This window comes from Scophthalmus maximus, chromosome 8 (assembly GCF_022379125.1).
Source record: "Scophthalmus maximus strain ysfricsl-2021 chromosome 8, ASM2237912v1, whole genome shotgun sequence".
NCBI classification, from domain to species: domain Eukaryota; kingdom Metazoa; phylum Chordata; class Actinopteri; order Pleuronectiformes; family Scophthalmidae; genus Scophthalmus; species Scophthalmus maximus.
Window position 1 is genome coordinate 12,726,099 of NC_061522.1, and position 23,771 is coordinate 12,749,869.

A 23,771-nucleotide genomic window follows, 5' to 3' on the forward strand; every position below is an offset into this window, starting at 1 on the left:
TGAAAATATGCAGTAGAATTTTATATTCTGTCTAATAAATGATGAAATAGATGGAAAACATTTATTAAGATGAAAAGCGGTGTTAGGTTCCTTCATGATCACGCTGGTATTTAAAACAGGCTTCAACAGTAAAACAAGTTTGAACATTTATCACTGATGAAGCCTGTGAGCCTGTAATCCAGAAGAATTCATTTATTTGCCAATTTACTGATGTTCCTCCGCGGCACCACCACGAGCTCTTGGCTCTGTCCCTGTACGTCCTGCCATGTTTGAATAAAACCATTACCGGATGCTTTTCCTGTATATGAAAACATCACTTCAACCGACAGATAATTCCAGCAAAGTTCCAGCTCTTTCCTCATACATCAGGCTCCTGCTGCTCTCCAGGCTTTTCCTTTCAGGAGCCTTCGATCACATCATTCTCACACTGCTGTTGACAGATTAGCACCTTGGTGTTGTGGGAGCAAACGCTGCCCGGCATTGTTTTCTTCCTCCTCCCCTGCCCTTTTTTTTTCACCTGGTCAGAAGCCAGTTCACACTTGTGAGACCCTGAAGGAGTCCCTCGACTGACTTCTTTCCATCCCGACAAGAGTTGTTCACACAAGTCACACTATGATTGTTCTTTGAAACCTTATCATTAGGGAAGGAAACCGTTCAACGCTGCATCATCTTATAGTGAAATAAAAAAACTGTCTAGTTGGCTATGGAACAGGACAGTCAAGGGGAAAAAAACAACCCTCATCCTCAAGCAAATGTAGAGTGTACGAGTGAAGGCCCAGGGCCGATGGAGTGCAGATAAGCAGCCAGAGGTTGTTGGGCGTCACGGAGAGTAAGGGATGAGGGGATTATGGGCAGAGCATGAGAGGATGAGTGGATGAACGGAGGATGATCTAAGGATTAACCACATAAACTGAACAGTCCAATAACACAATCAGCAGGCTAATACAAACAAGAGTAAACAGATTGTAGCCTGCAATCGCACGCACGCACGCACGCCGCACACACACACACACACACACACACACACACACACACACACACACACACACACACACACACACACACACACACACACACACACACACACACACACACACACACACACACACACACACACACACACACACACACACACACACACACCATGTAATACCGGTTCTGTTTGGTTTCTTTGTTCTTTTTTTTGATGTGCATTTGTGTTTGTGGGCAGAAGAGCAAGGATATTTGCATGTTTATGTTAATTTTGCTAAAAGAAAAATTTATATTTTCTTTCGAGCTGAAACGATGATGATTACTAATATTGCCGATTGTTGACTCAAGAAATAAAGGCAGTGGGAGGGTTTGACTGGAAGAGTGAAGGGTGTGGAGGATTGTCTTCTTCTACACGACTAACAAATTATAATCTACACCCCCACCTTGTGGTTTAGAGAGATTCACTGAGCCACCTTAATGCTTTATATATATATACATACACTGTATACAGAGAGGACAGAAGCAGAGGATTGGATGGCAGGATATCAATAAATATGAATTTGTACAATTTTGTGTGTAGAGAAGGTGTCCTTACCTGACTATGAGACGGGTAGCCATGGTAACCAAGGGTCAAAGGGTCGTTATTCTGAAAGAGAGGATACATGGTCAGTATCTTGTACTCAGGATTGTTGCTTCCTTTATTTACTCAATCTTTATTCCCAGTGAGTGGTGTCTCTATATTTGACTCTGCAGTTCTGGTCTTGCCGACTCCCAATCAAATTAACTCCAGTGTGACACACTCCTGCCATCTCCTCTGGAGTTTTCCACCCAGCGGATCTTTTGTCTGCTTGTAAAGGCGCGATAACGGGGGCGAGTGGGATCATGCGAGCAGGAGATGAAAGACGGGCAGAAAGAACAAGTGTCTCACCCCGGCTCTTAAATCATAAATAGGTCAGGAGTGTCAGTGAGAATGAAGCCCACTGGTGTGAAATGGCATTGTGAGCCCTGATGCAATCTCCGACGCATTCCTCTCAATGTTCTGGCTGCGTAGACTCGGAGATGGATACATCAAACAGCTGGTGAGTAATTACAGTTAAACAAGATGCAGAAAAAAAAAACACACTCGTTTTGTTTGGAGCCAGATATTAAAACATAAATCATGTCCCCGGTCCCTAAAATAGTTTGTAACTCACTTTATTTATACTCAGTATGCTGTGTTCCGGCTTTTATGCTAATGTATTCCATTAAAAAGGAGCTTTTCACAGCTATTACAGCACACTTTGAAGGGGAAAACAGATTTGCCTGTCTCGGGCTTCATATCACTAGATTAGAAAACAACTCAGCTCCTCCCTCTTCTCCCTGTCCTTCTCCCTGATCTTCCTTTCATCTGGAACCAATGTCCCTCGTCTGCTCTGTCCCTAGGGGGAACACTTTGCTCTGTACGCTTCGCAGCTTGAGTTTGCCTGATTAATACTGTAGCCATCTAACTCTGCACCCCATGGGGCTATTTCACCAAAACTGAGCACAACGTTTCCAAATGCAAGAGACCTGGCCGGGGAGCGAGGAGAAGGAAGCGTCCTCGTGATTGAAAAATCCATTTGTTGTGTGTCTATCTCGCAGCCAAAAATGTACTTAGTGAACTGACTTTGGGAGGTAGAAGCTCTAAATAATGAATCGCGTCTTAGAGGCCTGAATAACATGAATAAAGTATAAACCTTATTTTACGACCTAACTCTAGATGCAAGGAACTGAAGGTATGGAGAAGGAGGAAGATCCAAACAAAACTAAAGAACTAAAAATTAGGCAAGAAATACAGATTTAGTAGGGCAGTGTAGAGTGTCAAAGTGAAGGAGGAACATCTGGAATTCATCTGATTGAGAGACTGGCGAGGGAACCAGAGCTGGAAATACAACGGGAAATGGACAGCAAAGAAAAGAAACACAAAATGAGATGGAGGGAGCAGAGACAATGACTCATACATGAGCGGAGTCATGTGCTTAATTTCCTTAAGGAACTGGGAGGAATGAGAGAGGGAGGGCTGCTCGAGATGAGCGTGCATCAGAACCACAGTCACTTGCAGAGAGCATGAAAAACAAGACAAATTCCTCCTACTTATTAAAGTTAGAGTCATGTTTCAACCCCTTCTTTTTTGGGGCAATTTATTTGTCCGTGACAAATGAAGCAGCGGATTCCTGTGTGTGGGTGGTGATGGCGGTGTCTTTCTGAGGACAGGGTGACTGAAACAACAGACAACAAACTGCTGGGGAAGACCGGGTTGAGCAATCGGGAGAAAGTAACAAAATGACTCGAAGTCAACAGATGGCGAAGAGGGGAGGAGGGGGAGGAGAGATGAGCTCGGACGGGCGAGAAAAAGCAAAGGATGAGAAGCTCGGACACCTCCGAGTTCCTCCTTCACACCATCTTCAGGCAACTGTGATCCCTTCTACACATGAGCCCAGCGGAGTCCTCGCTCATAACTACAGGTTGTGGCAGGTGTAGGTGTGTGTGTGTGTGTGTGTGTGTGTGTGTGTGTGTGTGTGTGTGTGTGTGTGTGTGTGTGTGTGTGTGTGTGTGTGTGTGTGTGTGTCTAGGTGTGTTGTCTAATTTGGTCAAAAAGACGTATTCCTATCTATTCCCATCGTGTTCTGGGACTGCTGCTCTTCTGAGGAGGACAAGAACAGGAACCACATTTCACTGCTCTGAGAGTCATCCCACCTAACAGCAAAGCAGGGGCACTCCATACACTCACGAGGATGTGAATCCATTTCATCCGCAGAGCACTTATGTGCTAAGCCTCTAAGACATGCGGCCAAGACCGAGTGAGGTTTATTTTCCCTCAATTTTCCTCACATCCCTTCAACTTCCCAAAGTAAACCTACACGTGTGTTTTCAGGGAGACGCAGGCTGCAGTCGGCAGTTCTTACATAACATAATCACACAGCAGCATCGGCCAGCAATTGTGTCACATAATCAAACTGATACTTCCCGGATCTGCACGTGATAAAACTGTGATTTCATCCCCCAATTTATTTCAGATCTGATAGGAGGGAATTTGCATTTGCTTGTAATTATTTACCGTGCAGCATAATTGGCCATCGTGATTACTCTGAATATTATTACTCCAAAACATCATTCAGCTGAAACTAGAGACTGATGCAGGACTTTGGGCACCAACGCTGGTGCCTGGATTTGTTTTTTTTAGCAGGGATACATTAAATCATTCAGTTGAACCATACTACAGTAGAGTGTTCAGGGCACTGAAAACAATCGAGTCTGCAGGAAGAACAATGCAACTGTGAACAGACTGCCACTGTATCTTAAATGGGTTTATGTCTGCAACTAATGATTTTTTTCATTATTGATTAATTTCCCATAAAAATTATGTAATTCATTGTTTCAGTCTAAGAAATTTTTGGAAAAATCCCCATTGCATGTTACAGGCCACATTTTTCTCAGCTTGTCCTGTAATCATAAAAGACAAAGGAAAATAAACGAAATGATGAGCTAAATAAACAAGATTTATCTGTTCAAATTGTCATGCCCTTATTTATATTGCCATTGTTTTAATGTATTATTATTATTCTTCAGCACATCCGGCAAAAAGTATGTATACCGATCCAATATACTGACATACTGATGTGTTGTATATTTATAAAAATAACAATCAGAAATAAAACAAACAAATGCTGAGATAAACGTGTGGTCGCTAATCAGACATGAATTAATATATTAATCAAAATAAGTAATACTATAAGGGCAACAAATAAGTCAACTGTAATTGGACGTGGTCTGTGTGTGGCTACAGTCTTTAATGTGTCCTGGGCCACAGGAAAGTACCGCCTACTCAGTTCGCATTCGCTGACTCATTACATTTTCATAATGAACCAAAAATGTTTCCCCAATATATCAATATATTGATTTATTTGTGGCAGCCCTCCACAATATTAACACGGACTGCAAAATGGATTTAATTTAAAATTTTGTTATTTGAAATTAGTAAAATATTTCATTGTAGAGCCCCCCACACACACACACACACACACACGCACGCACGCACGCACGCAGGCACGGACCTGTCTGTCATATTCTGTCATCATTTGTCATCATTTGGTCTTTGTGAACAGAACCGTGTGTCTATCTGCATCTAGAGCGAAAGTGAGGACCGAATGACGGGATCACCCGAGACGGATTTTAATACCTGGCAACAGAACCATACTGACTTGTATCTGTTGGTCCCCTTAAACATAATTCAGGCGATTTATCACAGAAAAACAGGAGTTCTAAACAAAATAAATATTCTGAACTCGCAGCAAGAGCACATTTTTCTTTTCTTGACGTTTCCATTCTCTCTCAGAGCCGGGCCTGAGATGAAAGTACAGAGGGGTGATCCACCTACATTAATGTCCTAGTCAAGTCATTTGTCCTCAGTGCTGTCACCGCAGGCAAGACCTTATTAGGTTAGAGAGAGTCCCGGTTCCTACGCAGAGTGACAACAAAACATGGGCCGCTCAGCAGCACGCCGGATGGATATTGAAGCCGACAACCTGCTCCCAACATTTACCAAAATCTGACCGGGGCTGGAGACGCAGGGTGCTGTTATGAGTCTCCTGTTGTGCTCAAAAACGCAGGACTTTACCGGTGCTGCAAAGGAATGCAAAATAGACGTGGGATTTTTTTTTTGTGAACACTCACGTTGTTGGCTTGTTCAGCAGATAGCTTCATAGACATTCAAAATATTGGATGAACACGGTGTCAGCACCAGGTCAGCATCTCATTTCTATGAGCAGTGGTGAACATTTGATCTTGTTCTGTTGAAGGCACCCAGCTTCTTTTTTTTTTTTTCTTCTTCCACTAGCTTTATTTGCCCGTGTTAGCAGAGCGTTCAGTCATGTACTGCACGCTGCACTGACTTACACATGCATTGCTGCTCTGCTAAAACTTTGCAAATCTGACTTGACAGCGCTTTCCACCCCCGCAATGTGATGACATCACACCCTACCAGCTAATGAGGAAAACAGCAGGGTCAACGGCCAAATGGGAAAGATCCCATTATAAGGCTGCAGCGGCTCAAATGGATTGCTCTTTGCCACAACCACACCCCATTGTGTTGGCTTGAATTGTAGGTCAGAGTTCAACTCCTGCCGTGAAGTCGGCAATGTATGTTATTGTTTTCTTCTTTAAATCGGGGATGGAAAAGATGGAGGAAGTGAGACGCGGTGCTTCACGAAAGCCAGGGAATGATTTTCTGTAATACTTTCCATCCTTCACCCTCCTCTGAGGATTAGCTTTACAGAAGTGCTTGTGTGTGCATTTTTATAGAAATTCGTTGAAAAGCTAAGTGCATTAAAAAGCAAGAAAATTGGACGTCACAGTCAAATTTGCTTGCAGAATATTAATGATGGCACCAGGACGGGAAGAATAAAAACACACCACAGTGTTTTTTTATATACACACACTTGGATCAGATTTATTACAGTGTGAGGTACAAACGACGAGTTGTGGAAAACGGTCAAACTTAAACTGACACCCAGTATGGATAGCCACCAAAGATTACTTTCATTATTGATTAATTTTCAGATTATTTCATTGATTAATAATTTAGAAAAAAAAATCAGAAAATAGAGAATAAATATCTATAAAGTCCACGGTGTCTTGTTTGTCCAACCAACCGTCCAAAACCTAAAGAAATTTACAGTGATAAAATCACTGCAAATTAATATGCTAATAATCAATTCATTTGAGAATCTTTTGGCAATTTTGCTTGAAAAATTACAAATCAACAATTAGTTAATAATAAAAATAATTGCCGTTTTTTTCCCCCTCTATTCTTTTGACCACTTACTAATAATTAATTGTCTAATCATTGTAGCGCTACAGACTTTACATTCTACATTCTACTACATTCTAATCTTCACCTGGATCATGTGCGTTCATGTATGAGCTCGTGTGTTGTATATATTCACTGTCTCAGATAAGGATCTCAGAGATCAGTGTGGTTATAATGCCCCCTCCAGTATGAGATGTTATCCCATTAGCTGGAAACAAAGCCTCTTTGCTGCTAGTGATAGGGCAAATCTGTTCCTGCACCAACTGAGAGGCAGGGAGGGAGGGAGGGGGAGGGGGCATCTCTCCCACTCTCATATCCGGACTTTCCAGCCAGCTGACGTTCAATACATTTTAGGTGCTGAAGCTATTGATCTGTGATTCTCTCTCCCACACAAACACACACAGTCGTCCTCTCACATCTGTTTTAAAGTGCATTACGTCCCTAAGCCTGTCTGTCAACACCATAGATTTACTAATAATACCGTCAACCCACACAGACAGCACGGCGATGTAAACCCATCCATTTAGTTTTTCCATACAGGAGCAAAACAGGCCACTTTACCTCCATTACTGCTGCTTCCATAGCAGAGAGAAAGCTTTCTATCTCTAAAAGGGAGTGCTTCACCCTTCATAATACACTATAATGATGTCCCGAGCATCCGCGTTTCCTTCTCCGGTGCGTTATCAGGAATTATTGGACAGCTCGGGAATCAGCGGGGGTGAAAATAAAATGGCAAATTGCTTTCAGTGACATTTAAAAGAAACAGGTCAAAAGAGGTTAAATGCAGAATTATTATCTTATTCCAAACACAGCGGTACTAAAAGCAGGGGTCTAAGAATCAATGTTGTTCGGATTTGGATGATTGCATGCTTGTCTTCAACTCCAAAAAGATCACACAAGCAAACACTGACATCTTTTTCCGTTCAAAACCAAATGTTGTCCACCGCATCATGCCACATGTTGGAGGGGTTGTTGTTGTTTTTTTGCATATCAAAAGGTCAAGTTTGTTTTCATGTCAGTGTGTGTCAGTTGTGAAGCGACAGGATGCGTCAGCTGCATTGTAACAACCTAGTCAACACTGTGGTCCTGAGTTGATACAAATTGGACTGCAACAAATTACTGCTGCTACTCACAACCGGAGTAAATGCCCGGGGTGCAATGTGGAAGCTACGATGTAGCGGCCCAGTAACAACCCACCATGGGTCGCAATGAATGCAATGCTCCCTACAGAATTTACAGCATGTACAGTCAATCTCCAGCTGTGAACTGTGGTGGCCTTTCCTGCAGTGTTGGGACTGGACTGGGCCCACAAGGTGGCCCGCTGGGGGCCCGCTGGGGGCCCCTCTGCAGCAGCTACAGCTGCAATTGTATCTGCACACAACTAACTGCAACCACCATTTGCACAAATAAGCATGTTAAAAATAAAAGCACGATGCAATAACTGAAAGATGGGTCCTCCCCGTGTTAATAAGATACACAATATATAAATAATGGTGTCGTGCATCAGTAGTAAGTCGTGCCTGCCTGCATCGCTGGACGTGGACACTGGGAGTCCCACACTCACCTGGCCAACCTCGCCGATTCCCCCTGGTCCGTCCATGCGGGGCCGCTTGCACTCCGCCCCGGCCGAGTCCACCAGAGCGGCCGCCGTCTGCGCGTCGGGCTCCGGGTCTCCGCGCTTCATGCCCCGGATGGCTGCGGGAGCGCCGCCCGGGTTGGGGTGCAGCCCGGCCATGGCGTCCAGCTCCCGGTCCCGGTCCATGAGCGCCCGGGACACGGGCAGCATGATCGACGCGACGTCGGTCGACATCAACATTTCGAAATCTTCTCTCGCCCGCTCTCTGGAGCTAAACTAGGGTCTAAAAGATCCAACCTGCCCGCACCTCTGTGCTCTGAGTCCCGCCTCCGGTGGCTTTTTTCTTTTACTCTGGAGTTTAAATTGTCCAGGTAGCCCTCACTGTGTTATCTACCGGGCCTTTGTATGCCCCCCCCCTTATAAGAGTTGATGTATCTGGAAATGTTATGGATCTCTGCTTCGGCTCTTTCTTTAATCTAAACAGCGCGTGAAATGAAATATGCCGCAAACACTAGACTCAACTTAGCGCACAACACAGCGGCGCAATCACACAAAACAGTGTCCCCTGGAATAAGAAGAAACAGAGGAGAAGCTCTGTCGCGGTGAAGCCCCTGCTCGCTGACCGTGGACGTGTTTACTGCGGGGCTGGCCGAGAGGCCTTCGTCCTTTCAGATCATAACAAACCAATTAAATCAAACACCGATCGAAACAGCGGCTCCTGAGCACGTCCTACCGCCCGGTCTCCATTTGGCCTCTTCTTGTTGTTGTTGTTGTTGTTGTTGTTTTGTTTCTTCTCTAACGAGAGCACATCGACATCCTATAGTGTCAAAGCTCAAGACGAGAGAAAGCCCTCAACATGTCTTCCCTGTCGCCTTCTCCTCTCACACACTCTCACACACACACACACACACACACTCACTCACACATAGCAGAGGTTCGCTGAAAGTCAATCCTCGTCAGGAGCTCTCTCTTCCCCCCATGTTAGTCCGCAAGTGTCCGGTACACACACAAAAAAAAGAAGGAAAGACGAAGAAGATTTAGTTTGGGTCTCTCCCCCCCCCCCCCAAAATAAAATATGAAAAACCAGCAGGCGACGGACGGACGCACAGATGGGCTGCGGTGTTTCCTCCTCGCTCCGTTTCCCGGTGTGTTCTTGCAGCGTGTTGCAGAAAAAGGAAATCGTCCTCGCTCCCTCCTCCTCCTCCTCCTACTCTCTCGGCGGAGTCATTCCCCTCCTCCTATCTTCCGCTCTCCCTCTGAACGCAGGGCCAGGCAGCCATGTAGCCGTGCGGGTTCACGCAGTGGTGCCGCAGTGCCTCCATACATTTCACGTACAGTGCGCGCGCGCGCGACGGGGTCCCGTGGCCCGTGGAGAGAGACGCGCGCTCACACGCTTCATCCTCGAACCATTCGATCAAAACGATTTGCTCCGTTCACACATCACTTCTGGTGCACAATTCTACCAAAAAGATGTGTTATATATCAACTATGTCTATTGGATCTTGACTTTTGCGCACGTCCAGGCTGAACGATAAAGGCCACATCGCATCAAGTTAGAGGTTTGGTGGTTGTACGAGCAGGCCGGGCTCCGGACGGATTCCCACTCCGAAGTCATTGCACAACCGAACGCGCAGGCCAAGGTCTTCACGCGAGCCCAGCTGTGAGTCATGCAGCGCGGAGCACCTTCTGTTCCTCTGGCATTTGTATTGCTCGGATGACACCCAGTGGTCAAAAGCCACCGCGAGAGGCAATTTGCTGTGGCAAATTACAATACAAGCAAAAGCTCATTTTCGAAGTCCTAATCCTGTTTTAAGGGTTTAAATGGGGTTGACTGCGCCAACCCCCCCCCCCCCCCCATCTTAAAGGAATAGTTCATTTCCAGAAATATGCTTCCTTGCCAAGAGCTAATTAAGAAGATCAATAGCTCAGCTCAAAGACTGGAAACAGTTAGCCTGGGAAACAAAAACAGCTCACCACTTCCTCTCAAGCTAAAGCCCGATTGTACGTTGTCTTGTGCACGAAAAAAAATAACCATTTTATGAACTTCTTGTCTCCACTGGGTTGCTTGGCATGGTGACTTTGTATGCCCTGAAGTAATCCTGCATGTATCCACAAGTATCCAAACAAACCAAATCCTGTTGTTATTAGGGAGCTTCAAACATCTGTTACCGTCAAAACAAAATATGGCTTGCTATTCCAACCAGTTTCCGGTCTTTATGCTAAGCTAAGCTAACAAGCTGGCTGTAACCTCTATTAAACAGACACGTGTTGTATCAATCTTCTCATTTAAAAATCTAAGACAGCAAACTACAATGGCACCCAGTAGAGCGCGTGGATCCACCCCTTACTCTGCATAAAACCCATTTAATGGGTTCTTCCCAGTTCCAGGGCCCATCATTTCAAGTTCAGTGAAAATTCAACAAACAACATAACTCCCATCACGTAGGCTATAGGTTTATTTCCCAAAATAGCAAGTTTCTTAATTGATGTATTTTTTATTTTAACATTATTCCTCTTGCATGAGCATCCTAGAAATGTGATAAGTCTGCAAGGCTTCAAAAGTTGTTGTTCACAAAGCCTAATAAACAACTAAGCATCTTCTCTGAACTGCTATGCACGGTTTAGCGAGTGGTTCATAATTCCGCCTGTTAAAAAGGGTAATTTTGCTAAAACACATTAACTGATTAAGGTGGGTCTTGATATATTACCTGATCTTGAGGCCTCGTCGTCAGTACGTCTGAGGTTCAGAATTCTAAATTTAATTTTTTAATCCAATTATAGACAACAAACCCAGGGCTCTGTAATATTTCAACAAAAGAGAATGGTACACGTTGCACAGTAGGGGTTGATTTTTGATTGAGTTACAGCCCACAAGCATGTACGATGATCAAGCTAATGTGGAAATATTCTGGAATACCCTTTAATACTAAAGACTTCAGCATATATATATATATATATATATACTGTATATGCAAAACATCTAGTTAGATTATTCAGTCATCTAATTTTATTGCCTCAAACCTATGGTGGGTTCCAAACAAAGCCCAACGAAGAAGGCCAGTCTGAATCTCTGAGTTGAGTTAGACTCAAACACTAGGGCCAAGTGTTCATGTAAACAGAGCTGCCCTCCTTTTTTTGATGTGCCACTTCCTGCTGTAAAACCAAATGGCTGCAGACTTAGGAACAAAAACATACACACACACACACACACCCTCAGCGTCCCTCAAGGGCCTTTATTGGTAGTTAAATGAGTGATGTCTGATTCCTGAGAAAGACAAGAACAGACAAGTAAGTTAGGGCGGAAACGCAACACTGGTGCATTTTAACAGGGGCTCAGCACTATTCTAGTTCCGCTTACCAGATCATCATCATCATAATCGTTTCAACTTCAAGCATTTTCCATGTCTGAACTGAAAAACAGGAAATGGATCAGTCTTAATAAATAATTCAAATCCCTCCTCATTACTAAATCATTGTCCTGCTGTCATATGGAACCGCAGCCACTACTGGCTCTCAGGCTCAGTTCAGTGGGGCTCATTCATGGGTGTTTTCATGTAATCTTCCAGAGTTCACGAGGGTGCGGCAGGTGATTCGAGGACAGAAGAGTGAATTTTTTCTCACCATCACTGGCCAAAGCATCCCTCGACACAAGGTCCATCACGTGGTGAGCAGATTTCAGTTGAACACATGAAGTAGATCTGAGAGGCGAAAGAAGAGCAGGATTAGACGAAGCGTCCACTCTCCAGAGTGTGTGCAATGTAGTATGACAAGCAGCTGCTAGCAATTGAGAATTGGCCAGAATTTGCACTTTACAAAATGGCCTCTCCACATCTTGTAATGAATGCTGCCTAGAGATTTAGAGATACAGCTGTAGATGTTTTCATTTCCCACCACATGCTTTTTCTGAGTAGAGAAATACAATAAGATGAATTCGCACTAAGACAACAGCCGTTTCCATCAAGTTTTATGAAAAGTAAGTTTACATTTACTTTTCATAAAATTAGACATGCCAACTGCTTTCCTAATATAACAACTAATTACCAGGGGGGAGCAGTCTGGGCACAGTAGCTTATCTACTCGGGCCTCCGCTGCAAAACTTACATAGCGGAAACCTTGCATATACCAGTGCTTCATAACCCCTATGAAACCACAACTTCTTTTGACATTTCAGGTTGAACTAAATATTTTAAGATACAATTTGATAATGAGCAAAGATTAGAGGTGACAATAGCTAGGCTAGCCGTTTCCCCCTGTTTTCAAAGTTTATGCTAGGCGAGGTTAACCATCTACTATATCCTATCCGCTACATGGGTGTACCATTCTTCTAAATCAACTCTCGACAAGAAAGCAAATATCTGCTTTTCCAAAAATGTCCAATTACTCCGTTAAATATTGTCGCATGCAATTTTATATGCCAGGCTCCGATAGAAAATCGTCCAGACTGTAAAATGTTTCAAATTAATTAAATAAATTATTAATGTAACAATATTAATACGGATATATGTGTATAATATCTCCCCCCATCATCATTTATATGCCTCAGTGGTGTCTGCTGATCCTTACCTCTTCATTCGGGTCCTTGAACTCACCATCAGGAAGGAACTGGAAGGTGCTGATGGTGAAGCGGCGGGTCTGACCCCGCTGAGAGGTTGGTCGAGGATCAGACAATATAGCCTGGTGCGGGGCTGGATCCAAGGGGTTGGGACATCTAGGGAGTAACATTGGATTAAAAGGGACAATAGTCTCACAAATGTACTTCCTTCACTTTCCCTGTCATCTGCTTTCAGTGAAAATCCCAGAAATGTGATTTAAGTGTCCAGTGAATCTACCTCTACGTTCCTCTCTGCTCATTTCATTATTTTTGTGTTGATGTTCGCTTCACACTGGAGATTTTTGTAACGTACCCATTGTAAAGCAGCACCCACACAGATTTTCCAGAGCGGGGGTAGGCCACACAGAAGTGCACCAGCAGCACCTCACTGGGATCTGGGGCATTAAGCAGCCGCACTTCCAGGTAGAGGGGTTTCCCCAGCAGCATCTGCAGGGGCTGGTGATACTGAGGGTAGTAGTTGCTGTACTGAGCGTCTGGGACACGAGGAGGTGTAATGGAATAACGGGAGATCATGATAGCAATTTTCACCCACTCATGATTTCGCATTCATAGGGTGCAGGTATGACATTCGTTATTCAATCATCAGTCTCCATTCATCCCGACTGGAGTAAACGTGTGTTCTCGGCCAAAAAATTTTTTGTAACATTTTATTTTCAAAGTTATGCAAAGCACTGGCTAGTGTTGAAAAGATCTTTTACCTTTGGCAATCCTGAGCTGGACTCCAAACATCTCTCGGGTCTGAACTCCAGGACTGAGGGTGGGAGTTTTAACCAGGTAGCTCACAGTCAGAACAGAGCCCGGTTGAAACCGGCACTCAACCAAAAACCTGAGGATGAAACCAGAGACATGGTAGTGGAAATCTATGCATAAACGATGCTTGACCATAAAAACTGACAGGAAAAACAGGGAGCGGGAAGAGCGATGGCAACAAACAATGCAATGCACACTGAGATCACATAGTCCAGGACTTTGATCCTTGGATATCTATAAAGTATACTTTTCACAAAGGGAGTCACGGTCTGTTAGGCAGTGAGGATTAAACTTCAATTAAATAAGAACATTTTTATGTCTAATAGAAGGGAACCGGCATGTTTGCAAACCAAAAATGTCAGACCAAAAGATCAGTTAATGTAAGTTACACTATTCAATTTCATGTGTTGGTTGGAGAAAGTAAGAGGGATAAACCTGCAATAAACTGGTTCAGTGTTGTCAGAATCGAACCCCTGCATCCTCTCAGAACTGCAGCACATTGTTATTCTGATAATTGGAAGAAACATGTTCTGTCTGACCTGACAGGAGAATCTCTTGTGATGGTGCCGTAGTTGAGACTGATTCCCTGAACCTTGTTGATGACCTCCACCATGTAGATCACCATTTTCCCCACCACCTGACAGCAGAGCATCCGATACACAATTTACTATATGGGTTCTAATGAATACTAAATACATTAGTGGGACAAAGTGCAGAATTGTGGCTCAAGGATTTATTTTTAAATGTTTTTGGACAACAACAGGGGTATATGGCACAAAGGATCACTTATTTTGTTATTTTCATAGGATTTGTTGACAAAATAAAGAATATATACTATCATCATCAATTGTGATATACAGTCCAAACACATAGTTCTTATTGGTGCAGTTGTTTCTCAACTTATCAATATTCTGGGAAAGGTGCTCATTCATTAAAGCTCACCACTCTGCGTGCCCCGCAGCCATCCATTGGGATTTTGAACAAGGCATAATCAGAAGTCACTCTCTGAGGTTTGCAGGTGGAGTTGCTGGCAGCAACAAGCAGGGCGGGGGAAAGAGGGGGTTCAGTGATGGAGGCAGGCACGGAGAAGACAAAGTGGTGGTCAATACTGCACTCTGGAGGAGGACACACACACATGCACACGCACTGTTATGTAAAGGTCAGATTAACAAAAGGTCAGAAATCTCAGGAGGTAATTGATAATGAGACCCAAGGTATCTTATACCCTTTTCATATTCTGTCTCACTGCCAGCTTGAATCACGCTATCCAGCAGCTGTAGCTCTTGAATTTCCATACCCAAAACAGCTCAACTGCACAAAGCTATGTGGCGTGAAAATGCCAGTGGGAACACAAGCTGCAGCTCACCATCCATGGGGTAGTAGCAGGCAGGGGGCTGCTTGCTGAAGCAGCAGCCCATGGAGAGGCACTGTGGCTGGGATACAAACGCGGGTCCACAGGGGAGACGCTGTTCGCTGGCAATGCTGCACTCTGTGGGACAGAACAACAAATGTCAGCCGTACAGTAAAATAACTCTGAATGGACTGGAGAAAACACCTTATGGCAAATTGAATAGCCTTGTAAATATATGAAAATTTATATAAAGAAAATCTATGTACCTTTGCCGGAACCTGGGACGACAACTGGACAAGAAAGCTGAGCCTCCCTTCTCCCATTTATTGTCATGTAGATGACAGAGATTATGTACATTTGACCCTTTTAGAGAAAAAATGTAAACAAGGTAAAGCAAATTGTCAATTACACAAAAGGTCATGTGCTCAGTGTGAAATCCAAGTCAATACTTGCCTGCAAGCTCATGTGGCACTGCAAGTGTAGCTGGAGTGTCAAATGGATTTTGCCATCTTTGCCATTGCTCGCAGAATACCCACAGTGCTTAGGGGCATCCTGGAGGCTCATCTGGTTCCCTTTAAGGTCTGAAAAAGTACATGTGGAAAATCACAATTTTTGTGTAGGTTTTCACAAGCATGATTACAGCTCTCAGCATGATGAGGACAAAAACAATTTTCAAAACAATTTCCCCTCCATCCTCATTTAAATGTAAGCAAGAGAAGTTAAAATGCAATGCATGGCAACCAGATGCGCAGATGCGCGCGCGCGCACGCGCACACACACACACACACACACACACACACACACACACACACACACACACACACACACACACACACACACACACACACACACACACACACACACACACACACACACACACACACACACACACACACACACACACACACACACACACACACACACACACACACACACACACACACACACACACACACACACACACACCTTTAAGAAGAATTCCAGAGATGAGCCCGGCGGGGAACTTCACAGTCATATGATGGGGGGAGCAGATGACTTTAGGCTTCTGGACAAGAGAGGGGGTGGTGCTGGGTGGGGTAGGGGAGACAGGTGGGGTATCTGGTGCAGGAGTTTCAGGAGTACTTTCATATGGGCATCGCAGTTCCACAGTTCGATACTGTGCCACGGACAGATCCCAAAACCTCAGTGGTAAGGAAATGGTTGCGGGGGTCTAAGGCGATAGATTAATAATGTAAGTATGAACAACCATACATGGTTTCCAGCTGTTATATTTCAAAACAGAGTCTGCAAGTTGAGCTCAATTCACATTAAAAAAAGTGTTTTTACCACAGAACCTATAATTTTTTTTTTCTAAACTCCACCCAGCACAGATGCATGCAGAGGAAATGCTGCATACAGTCCATATGGGAACAATCATAAACATGAGCAGCTCATCTGTATTCCATATAAAAGCAGAACTAGTGTAATAAATTGCTGTAGTGAAAACCTAAATGGTCAAAAAAACACCAGCGTCAGCAATCCAAGATAATTTAGCATTTTGTGGTGTTGGTGTGTTGAACTGCATTATGGCAGTTTTAGTATTTTCTCCATTTCCCATTTATTTGCAATACTTTGCAAACGTTTTAGGCACTATGGATGTTCAGATTCTAATAAATCATGCAACACCATTGGAGAGACGTCTGATTAAGTTTCCAAAAGCATCCTCACTCGACTTTTACTCCCTAAAACTTTTGCACAGTACTGTAAAAAGTCACTCTTACACATGAGTACATCAAATACCAACATTTGTTACCATACTAAAAAGGCCTTCATGATGCCATTTGATGAGGAGTTTAGGATTAAGTTGATTTTTAAAATGATTTTTCCAGTCCATCCTGTCATCACTGAACATCACTAAACCTCAAAGAAACTCAATCTTTTCAGTTCTTTAAAAACAGACGTGTGAAAGTCAAACAGTTACATAAGTATGATAGGCTCAGAGGCAAAAACAAAGCACTACGGAGGATCTCACCTGCGACTGGCTGTGGCATGCAGGCAGAGGAGACTGAAGGATTACCCTAGGGCCCTCGGCCACCTGCAGCATGTACCCACACAGCGGTGACACACTGGAGAGAAGCAGCCATGTCTTCGTCTGGTCTGATGTAAGAATCAATGACTGTTAGATCTGATATCGTTGCCGTCAGGATGCTTTACTTGCAATTGACTGCATTGAGATTTTGGACGAAATAAGGACCGTACATGAAATGTGTTGTTTGTTGCAGCCCTAAAAATTCAAATGTATATCATAAAATACAGATGTATTAAGCATGTGTATGGATGCAACCTTTACACGTATGTATTTCTTGTACTGAATTCACTAAGCACTGGGTGTTTGCCGAGAGATGAAGAGTAAAACCTGTTTGCTGGGAACTTAGAGGGTTAAGTTTAGGTTTTTGTTTAATATAAATAAAAGGCAACGACAAATAAAATTTTCCACATCTGGCTCTTTTTTTTTTGACAAGCCAAACCTCTCACAAACAGAAAGGGCTCTTATACTTCACCAGACACTGACCTTGGACCTGGAGGGAGTCCGGGTGAGCAAAAGGTAGGAAGACAACCATCCTCCCCATGAAACACTGGAGATGAGGTAAGTGAGTAGTGGGCTGAGTTGGGGTGGACACTGTCGTACTTGTGGTGGTGGAGGCAGTGGTGAAAGGCTCTTTTGTGGTCACTGGTGTTTGAATCTCTGGATACTGAGGCACAAGAGGGCACGGTGGATGGTAGTTTGGTGGGTAGAAAGGATGATAATAAGGATAATAAGGGTAAGAATAGGGTGATTGCGCCTCAAGACCGGGTTTTACGTAGGAAACGGGTCCATAAGGATAGTAAGAGCTGTGAGAACCAGGTGGATAAAATGGACTGACTTGGTGCTGTGGAACCACAGGTTGTTTTGGTGGGGGGAGAGGAGCGGGTGCCTGGGTCACGGGTGCTGCAGTGGGTGCAGGATAGTAAGGCATCTGAAGATAATACTGAGGGTAATAAGGATTTGCAGGAGATGCGTTTGGCTGGGTATCTGGAAGAAGAGTAGTAGTAGTAGTAGTTTCAGTAGCTGCAGCGGTTGGGGCTGGTGTCGCTGCAGGGTAATAGAATGGCACATGGGGGTAATAGAGTCCAGATGAATACTGAGGAGGGCCAGGAGGTAATTTAGAAACTTGCTGGGACTGACTGCCCTGCACTAGGCTAAGAGTTGGGGTAGATATAGCTTGTTCCACCACAGGAGGCGGATAAGGAGGGAAAAGGTATACTGGGTGCTCTCCAGGAGAGTAGGGCAACTTGGGAGGCCCTATGGGGTGAAGGGACTGCGGCTGGGCCCCCGGAGGACTGCCTGGAGTGGGCTTGGGGGGCTGGGCAGGTTGTGGGCCAGGAGGGTAGACCTGGGGAAGCTGGGGGTACTGAAGCCCTGGGTATGGGTAGTTGGGGTAGTGTGGAAGTTGAGGAGCCCACTCCGTGGTTGGAGGTTGAGGAGGGGGAGGAGGATGGGTTGTGGGTGCAGGGCTAACAGGATCTGGGATGTGGTGAAACTGAGGATTGACTGGACAGGAGAGGATATATTCCTGATCGTCTAATACAAGCTGAAGATGCAGCCCCTCCTGTTAAAAGATATCAAAAAGAAAAACGTAAATGGTACAAGCCAGCAACTGGCCACAATGACGCATTGAAATTGGACAACCTACCCCTCTCGGGATACAAGAGGCTCCGTAAGAGATGAAGAAATTGAGCTCGTCAGGTCTGGAGTGGACAAGATGAGCACACTCTTCAGATAAAAATGGTTTCCAGCCTCCGTTCACTGTAAAGCAGATGACATGTTTCTGAAGTCAACTCATTCTGTTAATACAATTCTGATGATACTGAGATTATGTTGTCTGTGTTTTAGTCACTTTATACAAGAGTTTTAGATTTGGTATATTTGAATTTGACAACTCATCTGTTAACAAATTAAATAATGTATAAAAGGAATTATATTCTGGGCAGCATGAAGACGGCTTTCAAACAGCATTGGCAAATTAAACCGTAATTATTTACTTTAAGTACTGAGAGAAACTGAGTTTGTCATTTCCTTGGAAGTTTCCTGGAAAGACCTGCATGATAGTGGCAATTACACGGAAAGAGTTCAGGGTTCATTTAAATATTTTTTGTAAATCTAAACTGCTCAATTTAAATCTGAAGAGCTTTTTTTTTTTTTTTTTACTATTTTTCTGAGAGGTACAGGCCTGGACAAATTTAAATCTAGACTTGAATATAAACACAAAATAAAATTGTTATAATCAAACAGCTCAGCATTAGAAGCCCCATGAGAGTCAACATACCTATGACTCCCAGCCTTGGTACATCCTGCTCCTGCCCACGTATCTGCACCGCCATGCCGTAGGGGGAGCAGAAGACTGAAGGGGTAGTGGGGGAGAAAGAACGGGCAGGAGAGGACAGCTGCACCGGGCAGGAGAGCTTCAGAGGATTGCCCCACCACAACATGGGCAACACATAACTGTCATTCTGACAAAAGGAAAAACAAGATGGCGATGATCACAGGGCATGGCAACAGCTTATGGTGGAAATAAAAGGTAGGTGCCGCTGGTACCTCCTGTGAAATGTAACAGGCATCATAGGGCGCCATCATCTCAAGGTCACTCCATGAAGTCCTCACCGAGTACCCACAGTATGGAGGTAACTGGGACAGAGAGATGGGAGACGCGGCCTCTGTAAAAAAAAAAAAAAAAAGAAAAAAACATTGAACCGATGATTTTAGCACCTAAACAATTGGACGATTGATCAATTAGTTGATCAACAAAAAACATAAACACAATACAATTTCAATAAAAACATTGATGGCTTACGCATTTATCAAATGCTGGTTCACTTGACTTCAACTCACAAGAGTGAGCAGCTTCTTATTTTATATTACTATATTTAAATATATTGGAGTTTTAGACTGTTCAGCAGTGATAACTTTATCTTGTGTTCCAAGGAATTTCTCACTATTTAAAAATAAACTTAATTACTTGCATATGAAAAGTTGCTAACAGGCCCAGGAATGTTAAACCTTTAAAAAAAATGCATTGAATCTGATCTCTTTGCCATGTGAAACAAGAAACCTTTAGTTTATTTTTAAATTTCCTTTTAAAGAAAGGCAGGTTCCCCTGCAAGACGATGTTCTTTTCCCCAATTCACTTTTCCCCCCTTATTCCTTTTAACCTATATTGAAAAGAGCACTCGTCCTAAACACCCCTGCCACCTTCGTAAGTAACAATGTCCTGGCATGGTCTTACCTCTGTCCACCAATAGGTGTGTGAGGCCTTGCCCTGAAGCAGTGAAGGTCATGACATTCTCATCACACTGCACCAAAGGCCTCATGGCCAGCCACTCGGAGAAGTGTGGACCGGAGTCGACTGATGGACCCACAACCTTCCCCTGGACTCCGTGTATCCCTGAAGGACATTGAGCAGCAAGGAAATTAAAAAAAAAAAAAAAGTTAAGGAGAACAGATTGTTTTAACCGCAGCTGCTCCAACCCCTGTCAATTGATTTTGAAGCATCTTCAACCTGTGAAGTCTGCTTGATATCCGTCTTCACTGTCCGGAGCGGAGGCCTTGAGATCCGTGCTGACGTCACCCACAGTCCAGAAGCTGTTGGGCGCAGCGTCGCTGCCAGTTTCACCATGGTTCCGCACAACGACGACGTGCGGGGATGACTCCCCGGCGGCAGAGGCAGCCGGCCGAGGGTTGGTGTTGAGCAGATGCGCGCCCCGGGTGTCCCCTTCGGCCGAGGGCCACGTCCCCTCATCCTCCCCCCACCTGGCGGCCGGTGACTCTCCGACTTGGTCAGATGGAAACCGGCCCCCCCCGCGCTGTCCCAAACTCACCGAGTGACACACCTGGAACGTGTAGACAGTTGCCACGAACACGTACAAAACGATTTCTCTTCCCTGTTCGCGAGACATCGCCGGAACGTTGACGCTGCTCGTGCTCACGTGCGCACAAGACGCCGCCACCTGGGCGCAGGGCCGCGCAATTAATAGCCAGCAAGCGCGGACCAATCAGAGGGCAGCGAGTGCACACGGAGGGGAAAGGTGAAGAAGACACGTTAAAAAGTCTGTGCAAAAATATCGTGGTAAATTATTTAACGATCATAGTGACACTCGTTTAACATGTCACGTGTTATTAATTCAGTTTCCTCATTTGCAGTCAGCTACGTGTGTGCCTGTGATAACCTTGCCTCCAAGCAGAGCAGCATAAGAAGCTGCAGTCGATTCATGCTTGTTGCAATAAGTTTTTTTGATAGATTTTCCCTTTCTAAACTGAATATCTTTTTGAATATTGACCGTGCACTTCGAAGCTGTCATATTGGGAATTCATATTTGTCACTCTTTTCACACATTTTATTGACTGAACAATTAAAGGAGAAAATAACTGACAGAGGAATCGATTAATTGTTAGTTGCGGCACCAGTTGTTTGTTAAGGTCCTGGCGGATGCTTCTAAGATCCTAATAAGAGGACAGTATTTAGATAGCCCTCTGAACTCGGGTGTTGGATATGCTTCACGAACTTTCTCCGACTAACTCTAACCCAAAGCAATATTGTTTTTGTTTTTGAAAGACGTGATACTTTTACTCTCTTGCAAATTTGACAAAGTGTTTTATCAAAAACGTTGCCAGTTGTTGTAGATTACAACATCCGACAGCCAGAAATCTCAAAATGCAAACAGACAAACAATACAGGTTTTGGTTCTGTTTTTTGAAGATCAGCTGATCGCATAGACAATTTGGTCTTTTCCCAGCTTATGAATAGATGAGGAAAGACTTGTGGTCCCCAGCATCTTGTGGGCTGAATGTTTTTGTTTTTGTGCAAGGAAGAGACGGCTGCCTTGACACACAGTTTAGTCCTGGATCAGTGGTTTCCCGTCACCAGTTGCAAATCTCCACAGTTGCAGTTGTGTTTTTTAATCATTTCAAACAGACAGTGAATCATTTTTAGGTTTGCCGAACAAGTAAAACTTATGAGAAATTCAGAAGTAGAAGAAACGGTCTCTTATAATCTTGCTAAAAACTGAGATGTATCCTACATGTTAAGATCCTGCACTGAGGAAGAAGTTGGCTAAATGGGGCAGTTATGGACCGACACAGTTGGTATATGAGGAGGAGGAATGAAAGGTGAAGGGACAGTGTTGCAGGTCAGCATCGTGATTTATGGAGGAGCAGCAGAGACTGTTTGACTTTGCCAGGGTTCCTTTGTTATCATGTCAGTGCAGGTTTGTGCAGTGTGCTGCTTCAGGATGAGACTGGTGTGTGCCTGAGGCAAGAGCCCCTGAAAAGCTCCGACTTTTGTGACTTAAGTCCTGCAGTGACGGATGTGGTAATCGATTGGACGCCGCGGCAATGTGCTGTGACAGTTCAGATGGAATTGGGTATAGATGTTGGAGGCTGGGGAGTCTTTGAAGGGCAACGGGATTTGCTGTGGGAAGATTGCGTGCTGTCTGTGTGACAACACAACACTATGTTGCCTCTGTTGTTTTTGGTAGGTGATTTTTAAAGAGAAAAACAAATGAATATCACCGTCTGTTCTTGGTTCCGAATCCCAGTTCGGACCAACCAACCAACCAACAAGGGCCTTTCTGTTTGGAGTTTACACGCTCCCCCCGTGTCTGTGTGGGTTTTCTCCATGTACTCCGACTTCCTCCCACAGGCCAAATTGTCCGAAGGAATATTAATTTGATTGTGATTGGTTGTCTGTCTCTGCAAGTTCGGCCCTGTGATGGGCTGGCAACCTGTCCAGGGTGTACCCCGCTGGGATAATGGATGGATGGATGGATGGATGGATCACCGTCTGTAGGAAAGGTGTAGATTTGTGACTGAGATACCTTGTGTTTGTTGGTTTTGTGGGAGGATTTCCTCAGTGTACAGCCTGTTGAGATGATATCTAACAAGAATATGAATTTGGTGTGAGGAAAAAAAATCAAATAGAAAAACAACTTTGTTAGAAATATTGTTTTCAGCATTAATTCCTGAAAGATTTCACTATCTTTAAGTCGGGTTGTTTCAGTAGCAGCTACTTCTGTATAATGTCTTTGCAATGGATGTTTGCAATGGTCTTACAGAGGCCCACGTGTTGAGATGGAACAGAAAACTCCCCCTGACTCAGAAGCGGCGTACAAAGGGATGACTTACTGCCAGGAGAGAATACCTCCCCTGGTCTATTACCACACTCTGACAATACAATTTCCATCTCAGCAGCACTGTGATAAAAACCGAGACTAACGTACAGTAATGGTCTGTCAGCCCTTAGTCAGCATAGTTATGTAACACAAAAATTGTGATATATTTATTCACTCTTAAGGAGATATTTGCTTTGAAAAGGTCTGATCCACAAATAGATTTTTAACAAAACTCAGTCTGTGTCTCTCATGTCGCTCATGTTATATGAGTGTCTGGGCTAAACAGATCATTTTACAATACCTTATAACATCCTCATACAAATTCCGCTTACACATTGATGCAGCAATAGTAACAATCTGATAATATCAGATATAATCATATCTGCAGATGTTCTACTGCATTTGGTATAATTACTTTGATACTTTAAGTAAATATCGCTGATTGTACCTACATACTGATACTCAAATAAGAGTTTGAAAGCATGTTTCTTTTTTGTAT

At 44.0% G+C, this 23,771-nt stretch overlaps 2 protein-coding genes across 10 annotated transcripts in view; both read right to left on the minus strand.

Moving 5' to 3' along the window:
* Positions 1-9,979, minus strand: part of LOC118312525 (RNA binding protein fox-1 homolog 2) — a 34,640-nt gene extending 24,661 nt beyond the window's left edge. For 3 of the 8 annotated variants that reach the window (XR_004794242.2, XR_004794243.2, XR_004794241.2), the window contains exons 1-2: positions 8,364-9,976; positions 1,568-1,618 (exon numbers count right to left, since the gene is read on the minus strand). Coding sequence is in view for 5 of the 8 variants with exons in the window: in XM_035637185.2 (XP_035493078.1) it covers positions 1,568-1,618; positions 8,364-8,615 (303 nt within the window). In the remaining 3 variants the exon portion in view is untranslated. Of the gene's footprint in view, positions 1-1,567; positions 1,619-8,363 lie in introns of all 8 variants that reach the window. The other 5 variants (XM_035637187.2, XM_035637183.2, XM_035637185.2 and 2 more) reach the window with 4 other exon arrangements.
* A 1,604-nt stretch (positions 9,980-11,583) lies between these two features.
* On the minus strand, positions 11,584-21,467 carry LOC118313159. Of its 2 annotated transcripts, XM_035638468.2 has the most exons (19): positions 20,665-21,449; positions 20,392-20,550; positions 19,704-19,822; positions 19,435-19,618; positions 18,802-18,914; positions 17,640-18,717; positions 17,100-17,224; positions 16,055-16,298; positions 15,542-15,669; positions 15,355-15,451; positions 15,104-15,226; positions 14,680-14,852; positions 14,277-14,374; positions 13,686-13,813; positions 13,280-13,460; positions 12,939-13,083; positions 11,997-12,073; positions 11,734-11,785; positions 11,584-11,640 (listed from the first exon to the last, which is right to left on the minus strand). In XM_035638468.2, the coding sequence occupies exons 1-17, from the start codon at positions 21,059-21,061 to the stop codon at positions 11,999-12,001; spliced, it is 3,567 nt and encodes a 1,188-aa protein (XP_035494361.2). In that variant the 5' UTR covers positions 21,062-21,449; the 3' UTR covers positions 11,584-11,640; positions 11,734-11,785; positions 11,997-11,998. The 2 variants fall into 2 exon arrangements, with proteins under 2 accessions (XP_035494361.2, XP_035494362.2); XM_035638469.2 differs by lacking the exons at positions 11,584-11,640; positions 11,734-11,785; positions 11,997-12,073 and having other exon boundaries at positions 12,942-13,083; positions 13,280-13,431; positions 20,665-21,467.
* Between the last annotated feature and the right edge of the window lie 2,304 nt (positions 21,468-23,771).

Excerpts from the sequence above, each read along its gene's own strand:
- LOC118313159 (XM_035638468.2), bottom strand. The coding sequence starts at position 21,061 with ATGTCTCGCGAACAGGGAAGAGAAATCGTTTTGTACGTGTTCGTGGCA. Across the intron at positions 15,670-16,054 it reads CTCTGGAATTCTTCTTAAAG|ACCTTAAAGGGAACCAGATG; the intron begins GTGTGTGTGTGT and ends GTACTTTTTCAG. Across the intron at positions 13,814-14,276 it reads ACAAGAGATTCTCCTGTCAG|GTTTTTGGTTGAGTGCCGGT; the intron begins GTCAGACAGAAC and ends TTTCATCCTCAG.